A 17,709-nucleotide genomic window follows, 5' to 3' on the forward strand; every position below is an offset into this window, starting at 1 on the left:
CGCCGCCAGGGGGCGCTGTCTAGCTCGGTCCTCCGCGCCGCCAGGGGGCGGCGTTTTGGCGGGAATGCTGCTGGGTCCTCCGCGCCGCCAGGGGGCGCTGCCGGCCCGGCTGAGGGCGGCGCGGGCGGGCCAAGATGGCGCAGGCCGTGAGCGTGGCCGAGCTGGGGCTGCCGCAGCTGGAACTGCTCAAAGGGCAGCTGGAGCAGGTCCAGGGGGCTCTGGGGGAGGTTTGGGGGTCGTGGGGAGGGGTCCCGTGAGGCGGGAGGGTGTGGGGGGAGCGTGGGTGGGGAAGGGGTGGGGGTGGGAGGGGTGTGGGGAGGGGCGTGAGGAGGTTTTGGGGGGTTCTGAGGGGTCCTGAGAGGATATCGGGGGGTTCTGAGGGGTCTTGGGGTCTCCTGGGGGGATCCCGGGGGTCCTGAGGGGATCTCGGGGGCTTCTGAGGGGATCTCACGGGGTCCTGAGGGGAGTTTGGGGGGTTCTGGGGGGATCCCGGGGGTCGTGAGGGGATCTCGGGGGGTTCTGGGGAGTCTTGAGGGGATTTTGGTGGGTCCTTGGAGGTTCTGAGGGGATTCTGGGGGTTCTGAGGGGGTCCTGGGGGTTTTGAGGGGATTTCAGGACGTCTTGAGGGATTTTTGTGGGGTCCTGGAGGATCTTGAGGGAATTTCTGGGGGTCCTGGGGGGATTTCGGGAGGTTCTGAGGGGATTTTGGGGAATTCTGAGGGGTTTTTGGGGGTCCCAAGCCTGGGGGTCACAGCTGGGGCAGATCATGGGGGACTGGAGGAGAATTTGGGGGTGTCTGGGGGGGCTCCCACAATTCGAGGACCCCCTCCACAATTCGAGGACACCCCAAAATTCGGGTCCCCCCCAAAAAAAACTATTTCTTCATCTTCATCCCGGGGTCGCCTCTTTTGAACTCCCAGCCCCGGGGGTCTCCCCACAATTCGGGGACCCCCACAACAATTCGGGGACCCCCCAAATCCCACAGGAGGTGGAGTTCCTGTCCTCGTCCCTGGCGCAGCTCAAGGTGGTGCAGACCAAGTTTGTGGAGGCCAAGGAGTGCCTGAACGTCCTTCACAAGGGAAACGAAGGTGAGGGCACCCCAAAAACCCCAAATCTGTGCGCTAGGGGGTCCTCCAAATCCCGGGGGGTCCTCAAAATGGCAGGGGGGAAGTCCCCAAAATCCTGGGGAGGGGTCCCCAAATCTGGATCCGGGGCGTCAAAACGCCCAATTGGGATGGGGAGTTGTGGATGCTGTGGGATGGTCACGAATTTTGGGGGGCTCAAATTTGGATTGGGGGGTTCCAAATGCTCTGGGGGGTCCCTAAATGTTCAGAGGGGTCCCCAAAATCCCGGGGAGGGGTCCCCAAATCTGGATCCGGAACTTCGAAATCCCAATTTGGGAAGGGGAGTTGTGAATGCTGTGGGATGGTCACGAATTTTGGGGGGGTCCCCAAATCTTCAGGAGGCTTCCCCAAAATCTCAAATCCTGATGGGGGTGTTCCCCAAATCCCCACAGACTCTGGAGGGATTTTGGGGTTGGATTTTAGGGTTGGATTTTGGGATCCAATTTTGGGCTCAGATTTTGGGCTCAGATTTTGCCATTTTGGGGTTGGATTTTGGGCTCAGATTTTGAGCTTGGATTTTGGGATTTGGGCTCGGATTTTAGCCTCAGATTTTGGGACTTTGAGGTGTTTTTTTGGGGGTTGGATTTTGGGCTCAGATTTTAGGATTTTGGGCTCAGATGGGCTCAGATTTTGGGGTCATATTTTGAGCTCAGATTTCGGGATTTTGGGGTCATATTTTGAGCTCAGATTTCGGGATTTTGGGCTCAGGTTTTGGCATTTCGGGCTGTTTTTTGCTACCCTGACCCCCTTTCCTCAGGCAAGGACCTCCTTGTGCCGCTCACCAGCTCCGTATCCTTGTGCTTCTCCTGCTCCCCCAAACCCCGTCTGGGGGGCTCTGAACCCCCCCAAACCCCTGGGGAGGGTCGGGAGCCCCCCAAAACCCCCCAGCCCCCCGTGGCCCCCCGTTTTCCATGACCCTCCCAGATGTACGTGCCGGGCAAGCTGCAGGACGTGCGCACGGTCCTGGTGGACGTCGGCACCGGCTACTACGTGGAGAAGGTGAGGAAGGGAAATTTGGGGGGATTCAGGGGGATTTGGGGGGCTGGAGACCCCCATTCCCACCTCTCCATCTCCTTTCCTCCCTCCCCCATCTGCCCACCCCCTTTCCAACACCTCATTCCCCGTATTTTTCCACAATTTTCCCATTTCCCCCCAATTTTTCTTCAGTTTTCCCATTTTCCTCAATTTTCCCAAATTTCCCCCCAATTTTTGCATTTTTCCCAATTTTCCCCCATTCTCCCCTAATTTTCCCCATTTCCCCCATTTTTCCCCAATTTCCCCATTCCCCCCCCATTTTCATCTAAATTTTCCCTAACTTCCCCCCAATTTTCCCTATTCCCCCAATTTTCCCTGTTTTTCCCATTTTCATCCCAATTTTCCCAAATTTCCCCCAATTTTCCCACTTTCTCCACATTTTTCCCATTTTCCCCCCTAATTTTCCCCATTTCCCCCATTTTTCCCCATTTTCCCAGATTTCCCCCCAATTTTCCCATTTTTCCCCATTTCCCCCCCATTTTCCACCCAATTGTCTCCATTTTCATCCTAATTTTTCCCCCAGTTTTCCCCATTTACCACGCTGTTTTTCCCCATTTTCCCCCTATTTTTTCCCCATTTTCCCCAATTTTTTCCCCATTTTCCTCCATTTGCATCCCAATTTTCCCATTTTTCCCCATTTTTCCCCAACTTTTCCCAAATTCTTCCCATTTTCCCATTTTTTCCCCAGTCTGCCGAGGACGCCCGGGCGTTTTTCAAGCGCAAAATCGAATTCCTGACGCGGCAGATGGAGAAAATCCAACCGGCCCTGCAGGAGAAGCACGCCATGAAGCAGGGTGGGCACCCCAAAAAAACCCCCCGGGACCCCCGAAATCCTCCAGGGACGCCCCAAAATCCTCCCTGACCCCCCCAAATCCTCTCTGAGCCCCAAAACTGCCCAGGGAACCCCCACAATCCTCCAGGGACCCCCAAAATCCTCCCTGACCCCCCAAAACTCCCCAGGAGCCCCCCAAACACCCCAGGAAACCCCCAGGGTCCCCCTCCTTTCCCCCTCCCCACTTTTGGGGTTCCCTCCTGACCCCCTGACCCCATTTCCCCCCACCAAGCCCAACCCCTCTTGATTTTGGGGTCCCCCTGACCCTTCCCTGGTTTTGGGGTCCCTCCCATTTTTGGGGTGCCCTGTTTTTGGGGTTTCCCTTTCCCCTCCCCGTTTTTGGGGTGTCCCTGACGCGCTCCCTGGGGTTCCCCTCACGTCCCCCTGACCTCTCCCTGGTTTTGGGGTGCCAGATTTTGGGGTCCCCCAGTTTCGGGGTGCCCGATTTAGGGGTACCCCCGTTTTTGGGGTGTCCCTGACGCTGCCCCCCCAGCCGTGCTGGAGATGCTGGCGCAGAAGCTGCAGGCGCTGACGGCGGCCCCGGCGGGGGCCAAGGCCTAACCCCCCCCAAAAAAATCCTGAAATTTCAGGGTGCAGCCCACCCGAAACTGCGCTGGGCATTTGGGGGTGTGACCCCCCCCAAAAAAATCCGGGATTTGGGGGTGCAGCCCCCCCAAAATCCCGATTCCCCCCTGTTTTGTAGCAGCCCTGGAATAAAGGAGAGACGGCTCAGAGGGGTCTGGGGGTTTTGGGGGGGCATGGGGACCCCAAAAATATGGGGAGGGGACCCCAAAATATGGGGAGGGACCCCCAAGATATGGGGGGAACACCAAAATATGGGGGGGGACCCCAAAATATCGGGGGACCCCAAAATGGGGGGGGGGAACCCTGGCCTCAAGCCCCCCCAATTCCCCCCGGCAGCCGCGTCATTCCAGCAGCGGCCACGAGGTGGCGACAGCGACACGGACGGGAGGGGACAGAGGGGACGGGGACAGGGACGGGGATGGGGACGGGGATGGGGACAGGGATGGGGACGGGGATGGGGACAGGAGGGGACAGGGACAGGGATGGGGACAGGGACAGAGATGGGATTGGGATGGGGACAAAGGGACAAGGAGGGGGACAGGATTGGGGACAGGTTTGGGGATGGGGACAGGGTGAAAATGGGACAGGGCCAGGGATGGGGGGACAAAGGGACAAGGAGGGGGACGGGGATGGGGACAGGAATGAAAATGGGATGGGGACAGAGCCAAGGATGGGGGGACAAAGGGACAAGGATGGGGACAGGAATGGGGACAAGAGGGGACGGGGGATGGGGACAGTGACATGGATGGGGGAACAAAGGGACAAAGATGGGGACAGGAATAGGGACAGGAGGGGACATGGGTGGGATAGGGACAGGGACAGGAGGGGACAGGGATGGGGACAGGAGGGGACAGGGCTGGGGATGGCGATGAGGATGGTGACAAGCTGGGGACAGGGCTGGTGACACACTGGGGACACGGCTGGTGGCATGCTGGGGACAGGGACAGGGCTGGTGGCACGTCCGGGGCCGGGCTGGGGACACTTGGGGCCAGGGCCGGGGGGTTCCTGTGTCCCACCAGGCTCAGGGTGGTGCTGCCACCCCCCCCCCCCAGTGCCAGCGGTGTCCCCACGGGGGTGGCATTGTCCCTGCACAGCCGGGGGGTGTCTGTCACTGTCACTGCCGCTGTCGCTGCAGCGGGGGAGGTGACAAGGCGTGACACTGCGGGGTGACACAAAAGCTGTGGGGACATCTCTGGCCAGCCTGGACGTGCCGCCACCCGCCTGGCTGGCTGTCCCTTGTGTCACCCCTGTGTCCCCTCCCCCGGCTGTCCCTTGTGCCACCCCCTTGTCCCCTGTGTCACCCCCCGGCAGAGGCAGAGGCAGAGCCACCCCGACGCTTTTATTGGGGACAGACTGGGACAAACCAGGACAGACTGGGACAGACTGGGACACCCCGCCCCCCTTGGGGGTGCTGCCGTGCGGGCCGGGTGTCGCCTGTCGCGCTCAGGGCGTGGCGGAGCTGTGGCGGGAGGGGGGGGTGGCGGGGCTGGGGGGATCCTGGGGGGCGTCCCGGGGGGGTCACTCGGGGTCGCTGAAGCTGGAGCAGGGGCTGGACTTGGAGGTCACTCCGGGTCCCGGGGGGTTCAGGCGGCCCGGGGGGGTTCCGGGGGAGTGTCCCGGTTCCAGGGGGGTCGCGGGGGTCACTCGGGGTCGATGCTGAAGCCAGAGAAGGTGCTGGACTTGGGGGTCACTCCAGGTCCCGGGGGATTGCGGTTCCAGGGAGGTTCCGGGGCTGTCCCGGTTCCGGTGGTCCCGGGGGGTCCGGGGGGTTCCCGGTGCCCCGGGCTCAGTCGGGGTAGACGATGAAGCCGGAGAAGGTGCTGTACTTGTTGGTGTTGCCGCCGTGCACTTTGCCGCCGTCCAGGCGCACGCAGACCTCGTCGCCCACGTCCAGGTGCAGGATGGCGCTGTTGCTGGCGTAGTCGTAGTTCTGGTCCGCGTCCTGCGCGATGGCGCTGGCACGCACCTGGCACGGGGCACGGGCTTGGCACCCAGCTCACCTGGTACTCAACTCACCTGGCAGGGGTATGGGGCTGGCACCCCCCATCCCATCCCCTCTTTCCCATCCTCTGGCTCCTTTCCTGATTCCCCAATTCCGGTCCCTCCCCCTGAGGCCCCAAATTCCCAAATTTCCTCATCCAATCCCCCCCGAATTCCCAAATTCCCATTTTCCCCCATCCCCTCCCCCCTTTCCCTGATTCCCCAACCCCACCTCCCATTTCCCCCATCCGATCTCCCCCAAAATTCCCATTTTCCCCTCAAATTCCTCATTTCCCCCCCATTTTTCCCCCACCCTCCTCTCCACATCCCAAATTCCCCACATCCCATTTCCCCCACCCCATTCCTCCCGAAATTCCCATTTCCCCCCCATTTTCCCCTGTTTTCCCCAAAATTCCCATTTCCCCCCACTTCTCCCCATTTCCCCCCCATTTTCCCCCCAAATTCCCATTTTCCCCCTAAATTCCCGTTTTCCTCCCATTTTTCCCCAAAATTCCCATGTCCCCCCCATTTTTCCCCAAAAAATTCCCATTTCCCCCATTTTCCCCCATTTCCCCCCAAATTCCCATTTCCCCTCATTTTCCCAGATCCCATCCCCCCAAAATTCCCATTTCCCCCCATTTTTCCTCTAAAATTCCCATTTTTCCCCCATTACCCCCCATTTTTTTTCCCAAAATTCCCATTTTCCCCCCAAATTCCCATTATTTTTTATTTCCCCCCCCCCAAAATTCCCACTTTCCCCCATTTGCCCCCAAAATTCCCATTTTCCCCCTCCCTTTCCTGCGGGGGGGGTCCCTCGCCACTGGCCACGAGCCCAGAGGCCCCCGGGACCAGCCCGGGTCAATCTCAGTTTGGTTTTCCCGTTTTGGTTTTTTTTTCGGGAATAAATGGATGGAAAAATCCGGGATGAGAGAACAAAGGGAGTGGGGGGGGGGAAATTATGGAATTTTGGGGGAAAATAATGGAAATTTGGGGGGGAAATGATGGAATTTAGGGGGGAAAATACGGAATTTGGAGGGAAAATAATGGGATTTGGGGGGGAATGATGGGATTTGGGGGAAATTATGGAATTTGGGGGGGAAAGGATAGAATTGGGGGAGGAATGATGGAATTTGGGGAAAAATTACAGAATTTGGGGCAGGACTGGGGGGAAATGGGATGTAGGGATGGGAAAACAGGGAATGGGGGAAATAATGGGAATTTTGGGCAGGATTAGGTGTGGGAAATGGGATCTGGGGATGGGAAATAGGGAATTTGGAGGGAAATAATGGGAATTTGGGCAGGATTAGGTATGGGAAATGGGATCTGGGGATGGGAAATAGGGAATTTGGGGGGAAATAATGGGAATTTGGGCAGGATTAGGTATGGGAAATGGGATCTGAGGAATCGGGAATGGGGGAAATAATGGGAATTTTGGGCAGGATTGGATGGAGGAAATGGGATCTGGGGATGGGAATAGGGATGGGAAGATAGGGAATGGGGAAAATAATGGGAATTTTGGGCAGGATTGGATGGGGGAAATGGGACGTGGGGACTGGGCAGGGTGGAGGAACTGGGAATGGGAAATCAGGGATGGGGGGAAGCAGGATGGGAATTTGGGGGGTTTGGATGGGGGAAATGGGATGTGGGGATTTGGGATGGAGCAGAACCGAGGATGGGAAATCAGGAACGGATTGAACCCGGATGAGAATCTGAAATCACCCAAACCAAAACAGGGAAACCACCGTGGGCCAAAACAGCAACCCCGAGGCTGCTGAAAAATCCGGGGCTGAAAACCGGGGGGGTGAAAACCGGGGATGAAAACTGGGACTGAAAACCGGGGGGTGAAAACCGGGGGTTTGAAAACCGGGGGGTGAACGCTACGGGGTGAAAACCAGGGGGAGAAAACGGAAGGATAAAAACCGAGGATGAAAACCGGGGGGTGAAAACAGGGATTGAAAACCGGGGGGTGAAAACCGTGACTGAAAACCGGGGGGTGAAAACAGGGGCTGAAAACCGGGGGGATGAAAATCGAGAGGTAAAAACCGGGGCTGCAAGTCGGGCTGAGGGCTCGGGGGGTGAAAACGGGGGGCTGAAAACCGGGGCTAAAAAACCGGGGCTGCAAACCGGGGGGTGAAAACCGGGTCTGAAAACAGGAGGTGAAACCCGGGGGCTGCAAACCGGGACGCTGCAAAAAGGGCTGGGGGCTCGGGGGCTGCAAACCGTGGGGTAAAAACCGGGGGCTGCAAGAAGGGCTGGGGGCTCGGGGGTGAAAACCGAGGCTGAAAACAGGGGCTTAAAACTGGGGCTGAAAACCGAGGGATGCAAACCGGGGGGATGAAAACCGGGGCTGAAAACCGAGACTGCAAATCGGGCTGGGGGCTCAGGCGGTGAAAACCGGGGCTGAAAACCGGGGGGATGAAAATCGTGAGGTAAAAACCGGGGGGCTGAAAACCGAGACTGCAAACCGGTGTGGCGGCTCGGGGGTTCCCGCGGGGGTCCCGTTACCTGCCCGTTCTTCATCAGGTCGGCCCACATGCTGGTACCGTCCCCGCCGCGCATCAGGACGTGGTAGGTGAAGAAATAAATGCCGGGCAGGGGGCAGGTGAATTTGCCACTCGAGGGCTCGTAGTAGTTGCCCACGTTGGTCACCACGTCGTCGAAGCGCAGCACCTCGTAACCCTCGTGCGGTTTCCTCAAGCCGGCGTAAAAAGCGATTTTTGGGCTGTAGAAGGACGGGATGTACCCGCCCGGCCCCGGTCCCGGCGGTCCCGGCGGACCCGGCCGGCCCGGTTCTCCCGGAGGTCCCCGCGGGCCCGGTGGCCCCGGTGGCCCGCGGAGACCGGAGCGGCCCTTGCGGCCCGGTTGGCCCTTGGCTCCCGGGAGGAAAGGAGGAGGAGGAGAGGCGGGGGGCAGCTCGGGGTAGGGGTCGCAGACCATGCGGCAGCTGCCCAGCATCTCGTAGTGCGCGGCCGCCTTGGAGCCGTGCACCAGCAGCGGGATGGCCACGAGCAGCAGCAGCAGCATGGCCACGCCGATGGCCACGGCGGCCACTCGCTTCCCGCGGCTCAGCCCCGGCGCGGCCAGCGCCAGCAGGTCCCGCTCGCCCTTGGCAGCGATGGTGGCGAGCGGCGGGAGGCGGCGGGAGGCCGCCCGGGGAGGCCGGGGGTGCGGGGGGGATGGGGGGACGGGGATGGGGATGGGATCAGGGACAGGGAACGGGGCTGGAGATGGGGATGGGGATGGGAAAAGGTCAGGGAATGGGGCTGGGAATGGGGCCGGAGATGCGGAGGGGACGGGGGGGAAGGGGATGGGGATGGGAACAGGGGATGGGGATGGGATCAGGGACAGGGAACGGGGCTGGAGATGGTGCTGGGAATGGGAAGGGGATGGGGATGGGGATGGGGATGGGGATGGGAACAGGGAATGGGGTTGGGAATGGGGCTGGGAATGGGGATGGGAAAGGGGATGGGGACAGGGAAAAGGTCTGGGAATGGGTCTGGGAATGGGGATGCGGAGGGGATGGGGATGGGGATGGGGTCAGGGACAGGGGATGGGAATGGGAATGGGAATGGGGCGGGAAATGGGGCTGGGGATGGGGAGGGGATGGGAAAGGGATGGGGACGGGGACAAGGGATGGGGACAGGGAATGGGAAAGGGAATGGGGTCAGGGACAGGGATGGGGATGGGGACAGGGAATGGGAAAGGGAACAGGGCTGGGAATGGGCTGGAGATGGGATGGGGACAGAGACAGGGATGGGGACAGGGACAGGGATGGGGACAGCGGCTGCAGCTGCGGGTGGAGCCGGGGGTGAAACCCAGAGAGGGGCTGGGCCGGGAATGGGATTGGGAACGGGATCAGGAGCCCGGGAATGGGATCAGGAGCCCAGAATGGGATCAGCAGCCGGGAATGGGATCGGGAATGGGATTGGGAACCGAGAATGGGATCGGGAGCGGGGCCGGGGCTGCGGGCGGAGCCGGCGGCGGCACCGGGGCTGCGGCCGAGGACAGGACCGGCAGCGGGGCCGGGGCCACGGGCGGTGCCGGGAGCGGCGCTGGCGGAGGGGACGGAACCGGAGCCGGTGGTGCCGGAGGGGCCGAGAGCGGCACCGGGAGCGCGGCCGGACACGGAGTCGGAGCGGAGCTCCTGCAGCGGCCAGGACCGGAGCCGGGGTGGGAGCTGGTGATGTAACCGGAGCCGGGATCGGGATAGAACCGGCACCGGGGACGCCACCGGAATCGGGATAGAACCGGCACCGGGGCGGGGATGGAACCGGGATGGAACCGGTACCGGAGCCGGGATGGAGACGCCACCGGAGCCGGTAAGGAGCCACGAGCGGAGCCGGGATGGAACCGGGAAGGAGCCACAACCGGAGCTGGGATGGAACCGGGAAAGAACGGGGAAAGAAATGGGATGGAGCCACGATGGCCCCGCCACGACGCGCGGGGCAACTTCTCCCCAAGTTCCCGTGAGAGACACGCGGGGAGCGGCACCCCCGGGATTGTCCCACCCCCCCCACCCCCGGGATTGGCCCGCGGTCCCGGACCCCCATCCCAATCCCGGACCCTCCCCCCCCCATCCCGGACCCCCACCCCAATCCCGGACACCCCCTCCGGTACCTGCGGTCGGGGCGGATCTCCCGGACCCCCATCCCAATCCCGGACCCCCCCCTCGGTCCCGGACCCCCCCCCCCCCGCCAATCCCGGACCCGCACCCCAATTCCGGACCCCCCCCCTCGGTCCCGGACCCCTTCCCCCCATCCCGTCCCCACCCAGTCCCGGCCCCCCCCCGGTACCTGCGGCCGGTGCCGCCGCCGCGCCCGCAGCGAGCCCCGCTCCGCCCGCCCCGCCCGACGGCCCCGGGCACGGCGGGGGCGGGGAGCGGCCGGCGGCGGGGGGGCCCGGGGGGTGGGTGAGTGTGCAAACGGGGGGTGAGTGAGTGTGCAAACGGGGGATCGGGGGCAGCGGGGTCGGGGTGTCCCCCCCCCCGGGGCGTTTGGGGACATCCCGGGGTCGGGGGGGGGCCCACCAGGTACCGGGGGTCTCTGAAGGGGGGAGGGGGGGGGTTTGCACACGCGTGTGGAAGGGGGACACGCGTGGGGTTGGTGGGGTGAAGGGGGAACATGTGGGGTGCGTGGGGAGTGTGCAGGTGTGAGAGTCCAGGGCCCAGACAGGTGTGAGTGTGCGCGGGTGTGAGTGTGCGCGGGTGTGTGTGCACAGGTGTGTGAATGTGTGCACAGGTGTGAGTGTGAGCTGTGTGTGTGAACTCTGTGTGTGATCCCGTGTGTGATCCTGTGAGTGATCCCATGTGAGCGTGAGCTCTGTACATGTGAGTGATCCCGTGTGTGAGCTCTGTACATGTGTGTGAGTTCTGTGTGATCCCATGTGTGATCCCGTGTGTGAGCTGTGAATGTGAGCTGTGTGTGTGATCCCATATGCGATCCCGTGTGTGATCCTGTGTGTGATCCCATGTGATCCTGTGTGTGAGCTGTGTGTGTGAGATCCCGTGTGTGATTGGTGTGTAATCCTGTGAGTGATCCCATGTGAGTATGAACTCTGTGTGTGATCCCGTGTGTGATCCTGTGAGTGATCCCATGTGAGCGTGAGCTCTGTACATGTGAGTGATCCCGTGTGTGAGCTCCGTGTGTGAGCTCTGTACATGTGAGTGATCCCGTGTGTGATCCCGTGTGTGAGCTGTGAGTGTGAGTGTTTCTGGGTGCATTCCCTGCCTTTCCTGCACTTCCGGTTCCTGCCCTGCACTTTCTGCATTCACTGGGTGCTTCTGGGTGCATTTCCTGCACTTCCTGCTCATTTCCTGCACTTCCCGCTCATTTCCTGCACTTCCTGTTAATTTCCTGCACTTCCTGCTCAGTCCCTGCACTTCCTGTTCATTTCCCGTGCACTTCCCGCATTTCCCGGTAATTTCCTGCATTTTTTGCATCTCCTGCACTTTCTGTTCAATTTCTGAATTCCCCCTGCATTTCCTGTGCATTTCCTGCACTTCCCGAGCATTCACATGCAGATTTTTGTGGGTTTTAAAATGAATTTTCAGGGTTTAATGAATTTTTCTGTGTTTTCAGTGTGATTTTTAAATTAATTTTCTGGGTTTTTTTATGTTTTTATGAAATTTTTTTTGGTGTTTCCAGGTGGTTTAAAATGAATTTTCTGGTTTTTAAATGAAATTTCTGTGTTTTCTGTGGCTTTTTAATGTATTTCCTGTTTTAAAGCACATTTTCTGTGTTTTTAATGCATTTCCTGCATTTTCCATGTGCTCTTTAATGAATTTTCTGAGTTTCCCACCTATTTTTTACCCATTCCTGTATTACCCATGTATTTTTTACCCATTTCTGTGTTTCCCATGTGCTCTTTTGTGAATTCTCTATTTCCCCCCTATTTTTACCCATTTTCTGTATTTCCCATGCATTTTTTACCTATTCTATATTTCCCATGTATATTTTTACCCATTTTCTGGATTTCCCACGTATTTTTTGCCCATTTTCTGTTTTTCCCATGTATATTTTTACCCATTCTCTATTTCCCATTGATTTTTTTTACCAAATTCCTATTTTTCCCATGTATATTTTTACCATTTCCTATCTTTCCCATGTATATTTTTACCCATTTTCTGTATTTCTTATTTTTTTACCCATTTTCTATTTTTCCCATTAATTTTTTTACCCATTTTCTATTTCCCCCCTATTTTTAATCCATTTCTTACTTTTCCCATGCGTTTTTTTATCTATTTTCTGTATTTCTCATTGATATTTTTACCCATTTTCTGTATTTCTTATTATTTTTTACCCATTTTCTATGTTCCCACTGATTTTTTCCCATTTTTTGTGTTCCCCACCCATTTTTACCCATTTCCAGTATTTCTCATGTATATTTTACCCATTCCTATACCCCCCCCATTTTCACCAAATTTCTGTGTTTCCCATGTGTATTTTTATCCATTTTCTGTATTTCCCACCCGTTTTTACCCATTCTCTATTTCCCGTGTATATTTTTACCCATTTGCTGTATTCCTTATTATTTTTTTACCAATTTCTGTATTTCCCATGTATATTTTTACCCATTTTCTCCATTTCTTAATATTTTTTCACCCATTTCCTATTTTCCCATGCCTTTTTTACCCATTCCTATTTTTCCCACCCCTATTTTTACCCATTCTCTATTTTCCCACCCATTTTTACCCATTCCTATATTTCCCATTCATTTTTTTACCCATTTCCTATTTTCCCCATGCATTTTTACCCATTTTCTATCTTTCCCCTCCTGTTTTTACTCCTTTTTTACTCCCCTTCCATTTTTATCCATTTTCTATTTTTCCCTCCTATTTTTTACCCATTCTTTATTTCCCATGTATTTTTTACCCATTTCTCTATCCCCCCCTATTTTTTACTCATTTTCTATTTTTCCCCACCCATTTTTACCCTTTTTCTCTATTTCTTTTTTTTTTTTTACCCATTTCCAGTGTTCCCCCCACTATTTTTTACCCATTTCTATAGTTCCCATGTGTATTTTTACCCATTTTCTCTATTTTTTGTTATTTTTTCACCCGTTTTCTATTTTTCCCATGCATTTTTTTACCCATTTTTTACCCGTTTCCCCCTCCCCGTCCCCTCCGCGTCCCCTCGGGGCCGATCAATCGCGACAATCGCGACATCTGCGCCTCCCTCGGGGGGATCGATGCTCGCTCCGTGCCCGCGCATCCCTGGGGGGGGTGACAGCGGCGACACCGCGGTGACAGCGGTGACAGAGGTGGCACTGCCACCCCCGAGCCCCCCCGAGCCCCCCGGCCTTAATTGGGGGATTAATTAGCGGGGAGGAGAAAGGGCAGCGCTAATTAGGGGGGTGGGGACAGAGGGGACGGGGGGGAGGGTCCCAATTTTGTCGCTGTCACCCGAGGGGGGGTCTGGGGGTGGTGGCACCGGGGTTTGGGGTGTTTGGGGACAGTTTTGGGGGTCCCTGGGTTGGTGGCACCAGATTTGGGGGGGGTTGGGGACAATTTTGGGGTCCCAGATTTGGTGGCACCAGATTTGGGGGAGTTTGGGGACAGTTTTGGGGTCCCTGGGTTGGTGGCACCGGGGTTTGGGGGGGTTTGGGGGTCCCTGGGTTAGTGGCACCAGATTTGGGGGGGTTTGGGGACAGTTTTGGGGTCCCTCATTTGGTAGCACCGGGGTTTGGGGACAATTTTGGGGTCCCTGGGTTGGTGGCACCGAGATTTGGGGGAGTCTGGGGACAATTTTGGGGTCCCTCATCTGGTGGCGCCGGGGTTTGGGGGGGTTCAGTCCCATTTTTGGGGTCCCTCAATTGATGCCACCAGGCCCGGGGGGGTCTCACCCCCTCCTGGGTGGGGGTCCCCCCCATCCCTGCCTCAGTTTCCCTCTCGCTTTTGTCACCTCTGTCCCCCCCCAAAACCCTCGTGGGGGGGTCGGGGACAGGCGACACCCGTGTGTCCCCCGGGGGGGTCGGGGACAGGCGACACCCGTGTCCCCCCCCGGTGGCACCAGCCCATGAATAACGCATCAGCCGTGTCCCCGTGTCCCCCCCCGCGGTGGCAGCGCCACCACCTCGGTCCGCAGCTGCCACCGCCGGACCCCCGGGACAGAGCGGGGGGACACGGCGGGGACAGAGCGGGGGGGGGGGGTGTGTGACAGATCTGGGGGTGACAGATCCGGGGGGGGTCACCGAAGTGACAGATCCAGGGGTGACAATTCGGGGGGTGACAGGTCCAGAGGGGGGTGACAGATCCGGGGGTGACAGATTGGGGGGGGTGTGACAATTCGGGGGGTGACAGATCGGGGGGGGGACATGGGGGTGACAGTTCGGGGGGTGACAGTTCGGGGGTGACAGATCCGGGGGGGACAATTCGGGGGTGACAGATCCGAGGGGGGGACACGGGGGTGACAATTCCGGGGGTGACAATTCGGGGGTGGCAGATCCGGGGGGGGGGGTGACAATTCGGGGAGGGGGGTGACAGATCCAGAGGTGACAATTTGGGGGTGACAGATCCGACGGGGGGACACGGGGGTGACAATTCGGGGGTGACAATTCGGGGAGGGAGGGACAGTGACACCTCTGGGGGGACACCAGGGTGAAAATGGGGGACAATGGGGGGACAGTGGGGGGACATTTGGGGGACATTTAGGGGACATTTGGGGACACTGGGGGGGGTCACTGGATTTAGGATTTCCGCCCCCCCCCCCCCCCCCGCGATTAGGAGCGGTTAAATCCCATTTTATTGGGAATTTGGGACTCAATATTTACGATTAAATATATAGGATTAAATATATAGGATGAAATATTTGGGATTCCTTCTTTTTTTGGGGGTTGGTTTTTTTGGGATTTGGGATTCGGGGACCCCAATTAGTGCCGGGGGGGCTCTTTTGGGGGTTTTTATTTAGGATTTTTGCCCCTCCCGCGGTCAGGATGGGGTTAAACCCCCCAGCCAGCGCCGTTTATTTAAGATTTATTATTTATAATTTCATTATTTAGGATTCATTCTTTGGGATTTTTGGATTCGGGATTGGTTTTTTGGGATTCGGGAGCCCCAATTAGAGCGGGGGGGTCCCGATTTTTGGGGTTTTTTTAGGATTTCCGCGGTCAGGATCGGGTTAAACGCCCCAGACAGCGCCGTTTATTTAAGATTTATTATTTATAATTTCATTATTTGGGATTCATTCTTTGGGATTTGGGATTTATTCTTTGGGATTTGGGATTCAGGAGGTGTCGACAGCTCCAATTAGGGCGGGGGGGGTCCCGGGGGGGAATTTTAGGATTTATTTTCCCTCCCCCCCCCGGCGATGACGGCGGGAGATAAATGGGGTCGGGTTAAATCCCAAAGTTCATTTGGGATTCTCCGCTCGTTCTTTGGGATTTTGGGATTTGGGATTTTGGGATTTATTCCTTGGGATTCAGGAAATGTCGGCGCATCCAATTAGGGCGGGGGGGTCCCGGTTTTTGGGGTTTTTTTTAGGATTTTTCGCCCCCCCCCCCCCCCGTCACTGAAAATCCAATTTAAATCCCATTTATTGGGGGTTTCGGGTGGAATATTTGGGATTTTTTCTTTGGGATTTTGGGATTTATTCTTTGGGATTCAGGAAATGTCGCCAGCTCCAATTAGGGCGGGGGGGTCCCGGTTTTTGGGGTTTTTTTAGGATTTTTGGTCCCCCCCGCCATTAAAAACGGGTTACATCCCATTTATTCGGGGTGGGATATTTGGGATATTTGGGATGGGTTATTTGGGATTTTGGGACGGATTATTTGGGATGGGTTATTTGGGATATTTGGGATGGGTTATTTGGGATGGGTTATTTGGGATTTTGGGGTGGGATATTTGGGGTCTTGGGATGGGATAATTGGGATATTTGGGGTTCATTCTCTGGGATTTGGGGTGCTTGGGACGGGTTCTTTGGGATTTCAGGATGGATTTTTTGGGATTCAGGCAGCGTCAATCCCAATTGCTGCAGCCGGGGGGATGAGTGTGCCCAGATGTGTGTCCAGGTGTGTGCCCAGGTGTGTGCCCAGATGTGCGAGTGTGCCCAGCTGTGTCCCCCCTATGTCCCCCCATGCACCATTTTTTGGGGTCCTCCCCATTTTTGGGGAGATAAATCCCCATTTTTTTGGGTCCTTTCCCATTTTTGGTGGTTCCCCTCCCCATTTTTTTCCCCATTTTTGGGGGTCTTTTCCCATTTTTTTGAGGGTCTTTTCCCATTTTTTGGGGTTCCACCCCCATTTTGGGGTCCCTGCAGCCCCCCCCCCCCATCCCCTCCCCCCCCCATCCCGGCTCCCCCCCCTCCCCTCCCCTCCCCGGATCGATCGGGAGCGAATCCCGGGATTTGGAAATGTCAGGATTTGCCTCAATCGATCGGAGGGGGGGGGGGGGGCGGGACCCTCCCCCTGCCGCTCCCCCACCCCCGGGGGGGCCCTCCCTCCCCCTGCCCGGCCTGCGGCTATTGGGGAAGATTTTGGGGGGATCTGGGGGAATTTTGGGGGGATTTTTGGGGGAGATGTGGAGAAACCCCCCAGATGTGTCCGAGCCCCCCTAAAATGACTCAGACCCCCCCCCCCAAATGTGTCTGGACCCCCCCAAATGACTCAGACCCCCCCAGATGTGTCCGACCCCCCCCAAAATGTGTCTGGACCCCCCCAGCTGTGTCCGAGCCCCCCCAAATCCCATCCCCCCCCCGTCCCTGCCAGGCCGGGATTGATGCGCCCCCCCCGCCCAGCCGAGCGTGCCCGGGGGTCCCGCGGGAGCCGGGGGGAGGGGAGGGGGAGGGGCAGGAAACCGGGAGGGGGGAATAAGGGGAGGGGGACCCCGAAAATGGGAATGGGAGACCAAAATGGGGGGGGGGGAAATCCCAAAAATGGGGAGTTGGGGGTCCCAAAAATGGGGGGTTGTACCCCAAAAATGGGGGGGGGGGGATCCCAAAAATCGGGATGGGAGTCGAAAAATGGGAATGGAACCCCAAAAATGGGGGGGATCCTAAAAATGGGGAATGAGACCCCAAAAATGGGGGGGATCCCAAAAATGGGGATGGGAGATCAAAAATGGGAAATGGGAGCTGAAAAACGGGAATTGAACCCCAAAAGTGGGAATGGGAGATCAAAAACGGGGAATGGGACCCCAAAAATGGGGAATGAGACCCCAAAATGGGGATGGGACACGAAAAATGGGGGGGCGGACACGAAAATGGGGAACGGGACCCCAAAAATGAGGAATTGGATCCCAAAAATCGTGGGGGGTTGGACCCCAAAAAAATCGGGAATTGGACTCTAAAAACTGGGGGGAATTAGATCCCAAAAACTGGGGAATCAGACCCCAAAAATGGGGGGAACGCCAAAAATGGTGGGGTACTTGAGGGGCTCATGAGGAGAGGGGGTTTGGGGGTCGTGTATGAAGCTGGGGGCGCACTGAGGGGGGGTCTGACCACTGCAGCCCCCACATTTCACCCCATCTCTGCCCGTTTTTGGGGTGTCCCCCCATTTTTTAGGGCGTCCCCGATGTCGCCGTTCCCGGCCGGGGATTCGAACTCTCGACCTTCAGATCTTCGCGGCGCGAGTGGCTTCGGCCGTTTCCGGAGCGCGCTCGGGCGTTTCCGCCACTATCGGCAATTTCCGTCCACGTTCGGCACCCGCCGCTCCACCCATAAA

The 17,709-nt window shown here is 57.7% G+C and overlaps 2 protein-coding genes across 2 annotated transcripts; one reads left to right on the top strand and one right to left on the bottom strand.

The window, feature by feature from the left end:
• Positions 1 to 53: 53 nt before the first annotated feature.
• Positions 54 to 3,723, top strand: PFDN5 (prefoldin subunit 5). Its single transcript, XM_041711628.2, has 6 exons — positions 54 to 206; positions 986 to 1,088; positions 1,882 to 1,913; positions 2,049 to 2,123; positions 2,848 to 2,953; positions 3,485 to 3,723. The coding sequence occupies exons 1-6, from the start codon at positions 135 to 137 to the stop codon at positions 3,550 to 3,552; spliced, it is 456 nt and encodes a 151-aa protein (XP_041567562.1). The 5' UTR covers positions 54 to 134; the 3' UTR covers positions 3,553 to 3,723.
• Positions 3,724 to 4,904: 1,181 nt separating this feature from the next.
• Positions 4,905 to 8,750, bottom strand: C1QL4 (complement C1q like 4). The gene is made up of 2 exons (XM_041711633.2): positions 8,062 to 8,750; positions 4,905 to 5,542 (listed from the first exon to the last, which is right to left on the bottom strand). The coding sequence occupies exons 1-2, from the start codon at positions 8,578 to 8,580 to the stop codon at positions 5,363 to 5,365; spliced, it is 699 nt and encodes a 232-aa protein (XP_041567567.1). The 5' UTR covers positions 8,581 to 8,750; the 3' UTR covers positions 4,905 to 5,362.
• Between the last annotated feature and the right edge of the window lie 8,959 nt (positions 8,751 to 17,709).

The sequence above is a fragment of the Taeniopygia guttata genome, chromosome 29 (genome assembly GCF_048771995.1).
Source record: "Taeniopygia guttata chromosome 29, bTaeGut7.mat, whole genome shotgun sequence".
Lineage (NCBI taxonomy): Eukaryota > Metazoa > Chordata > Aves > Passeriformes > Estrildidae > Taeniopygia > Taeniopygia guttata.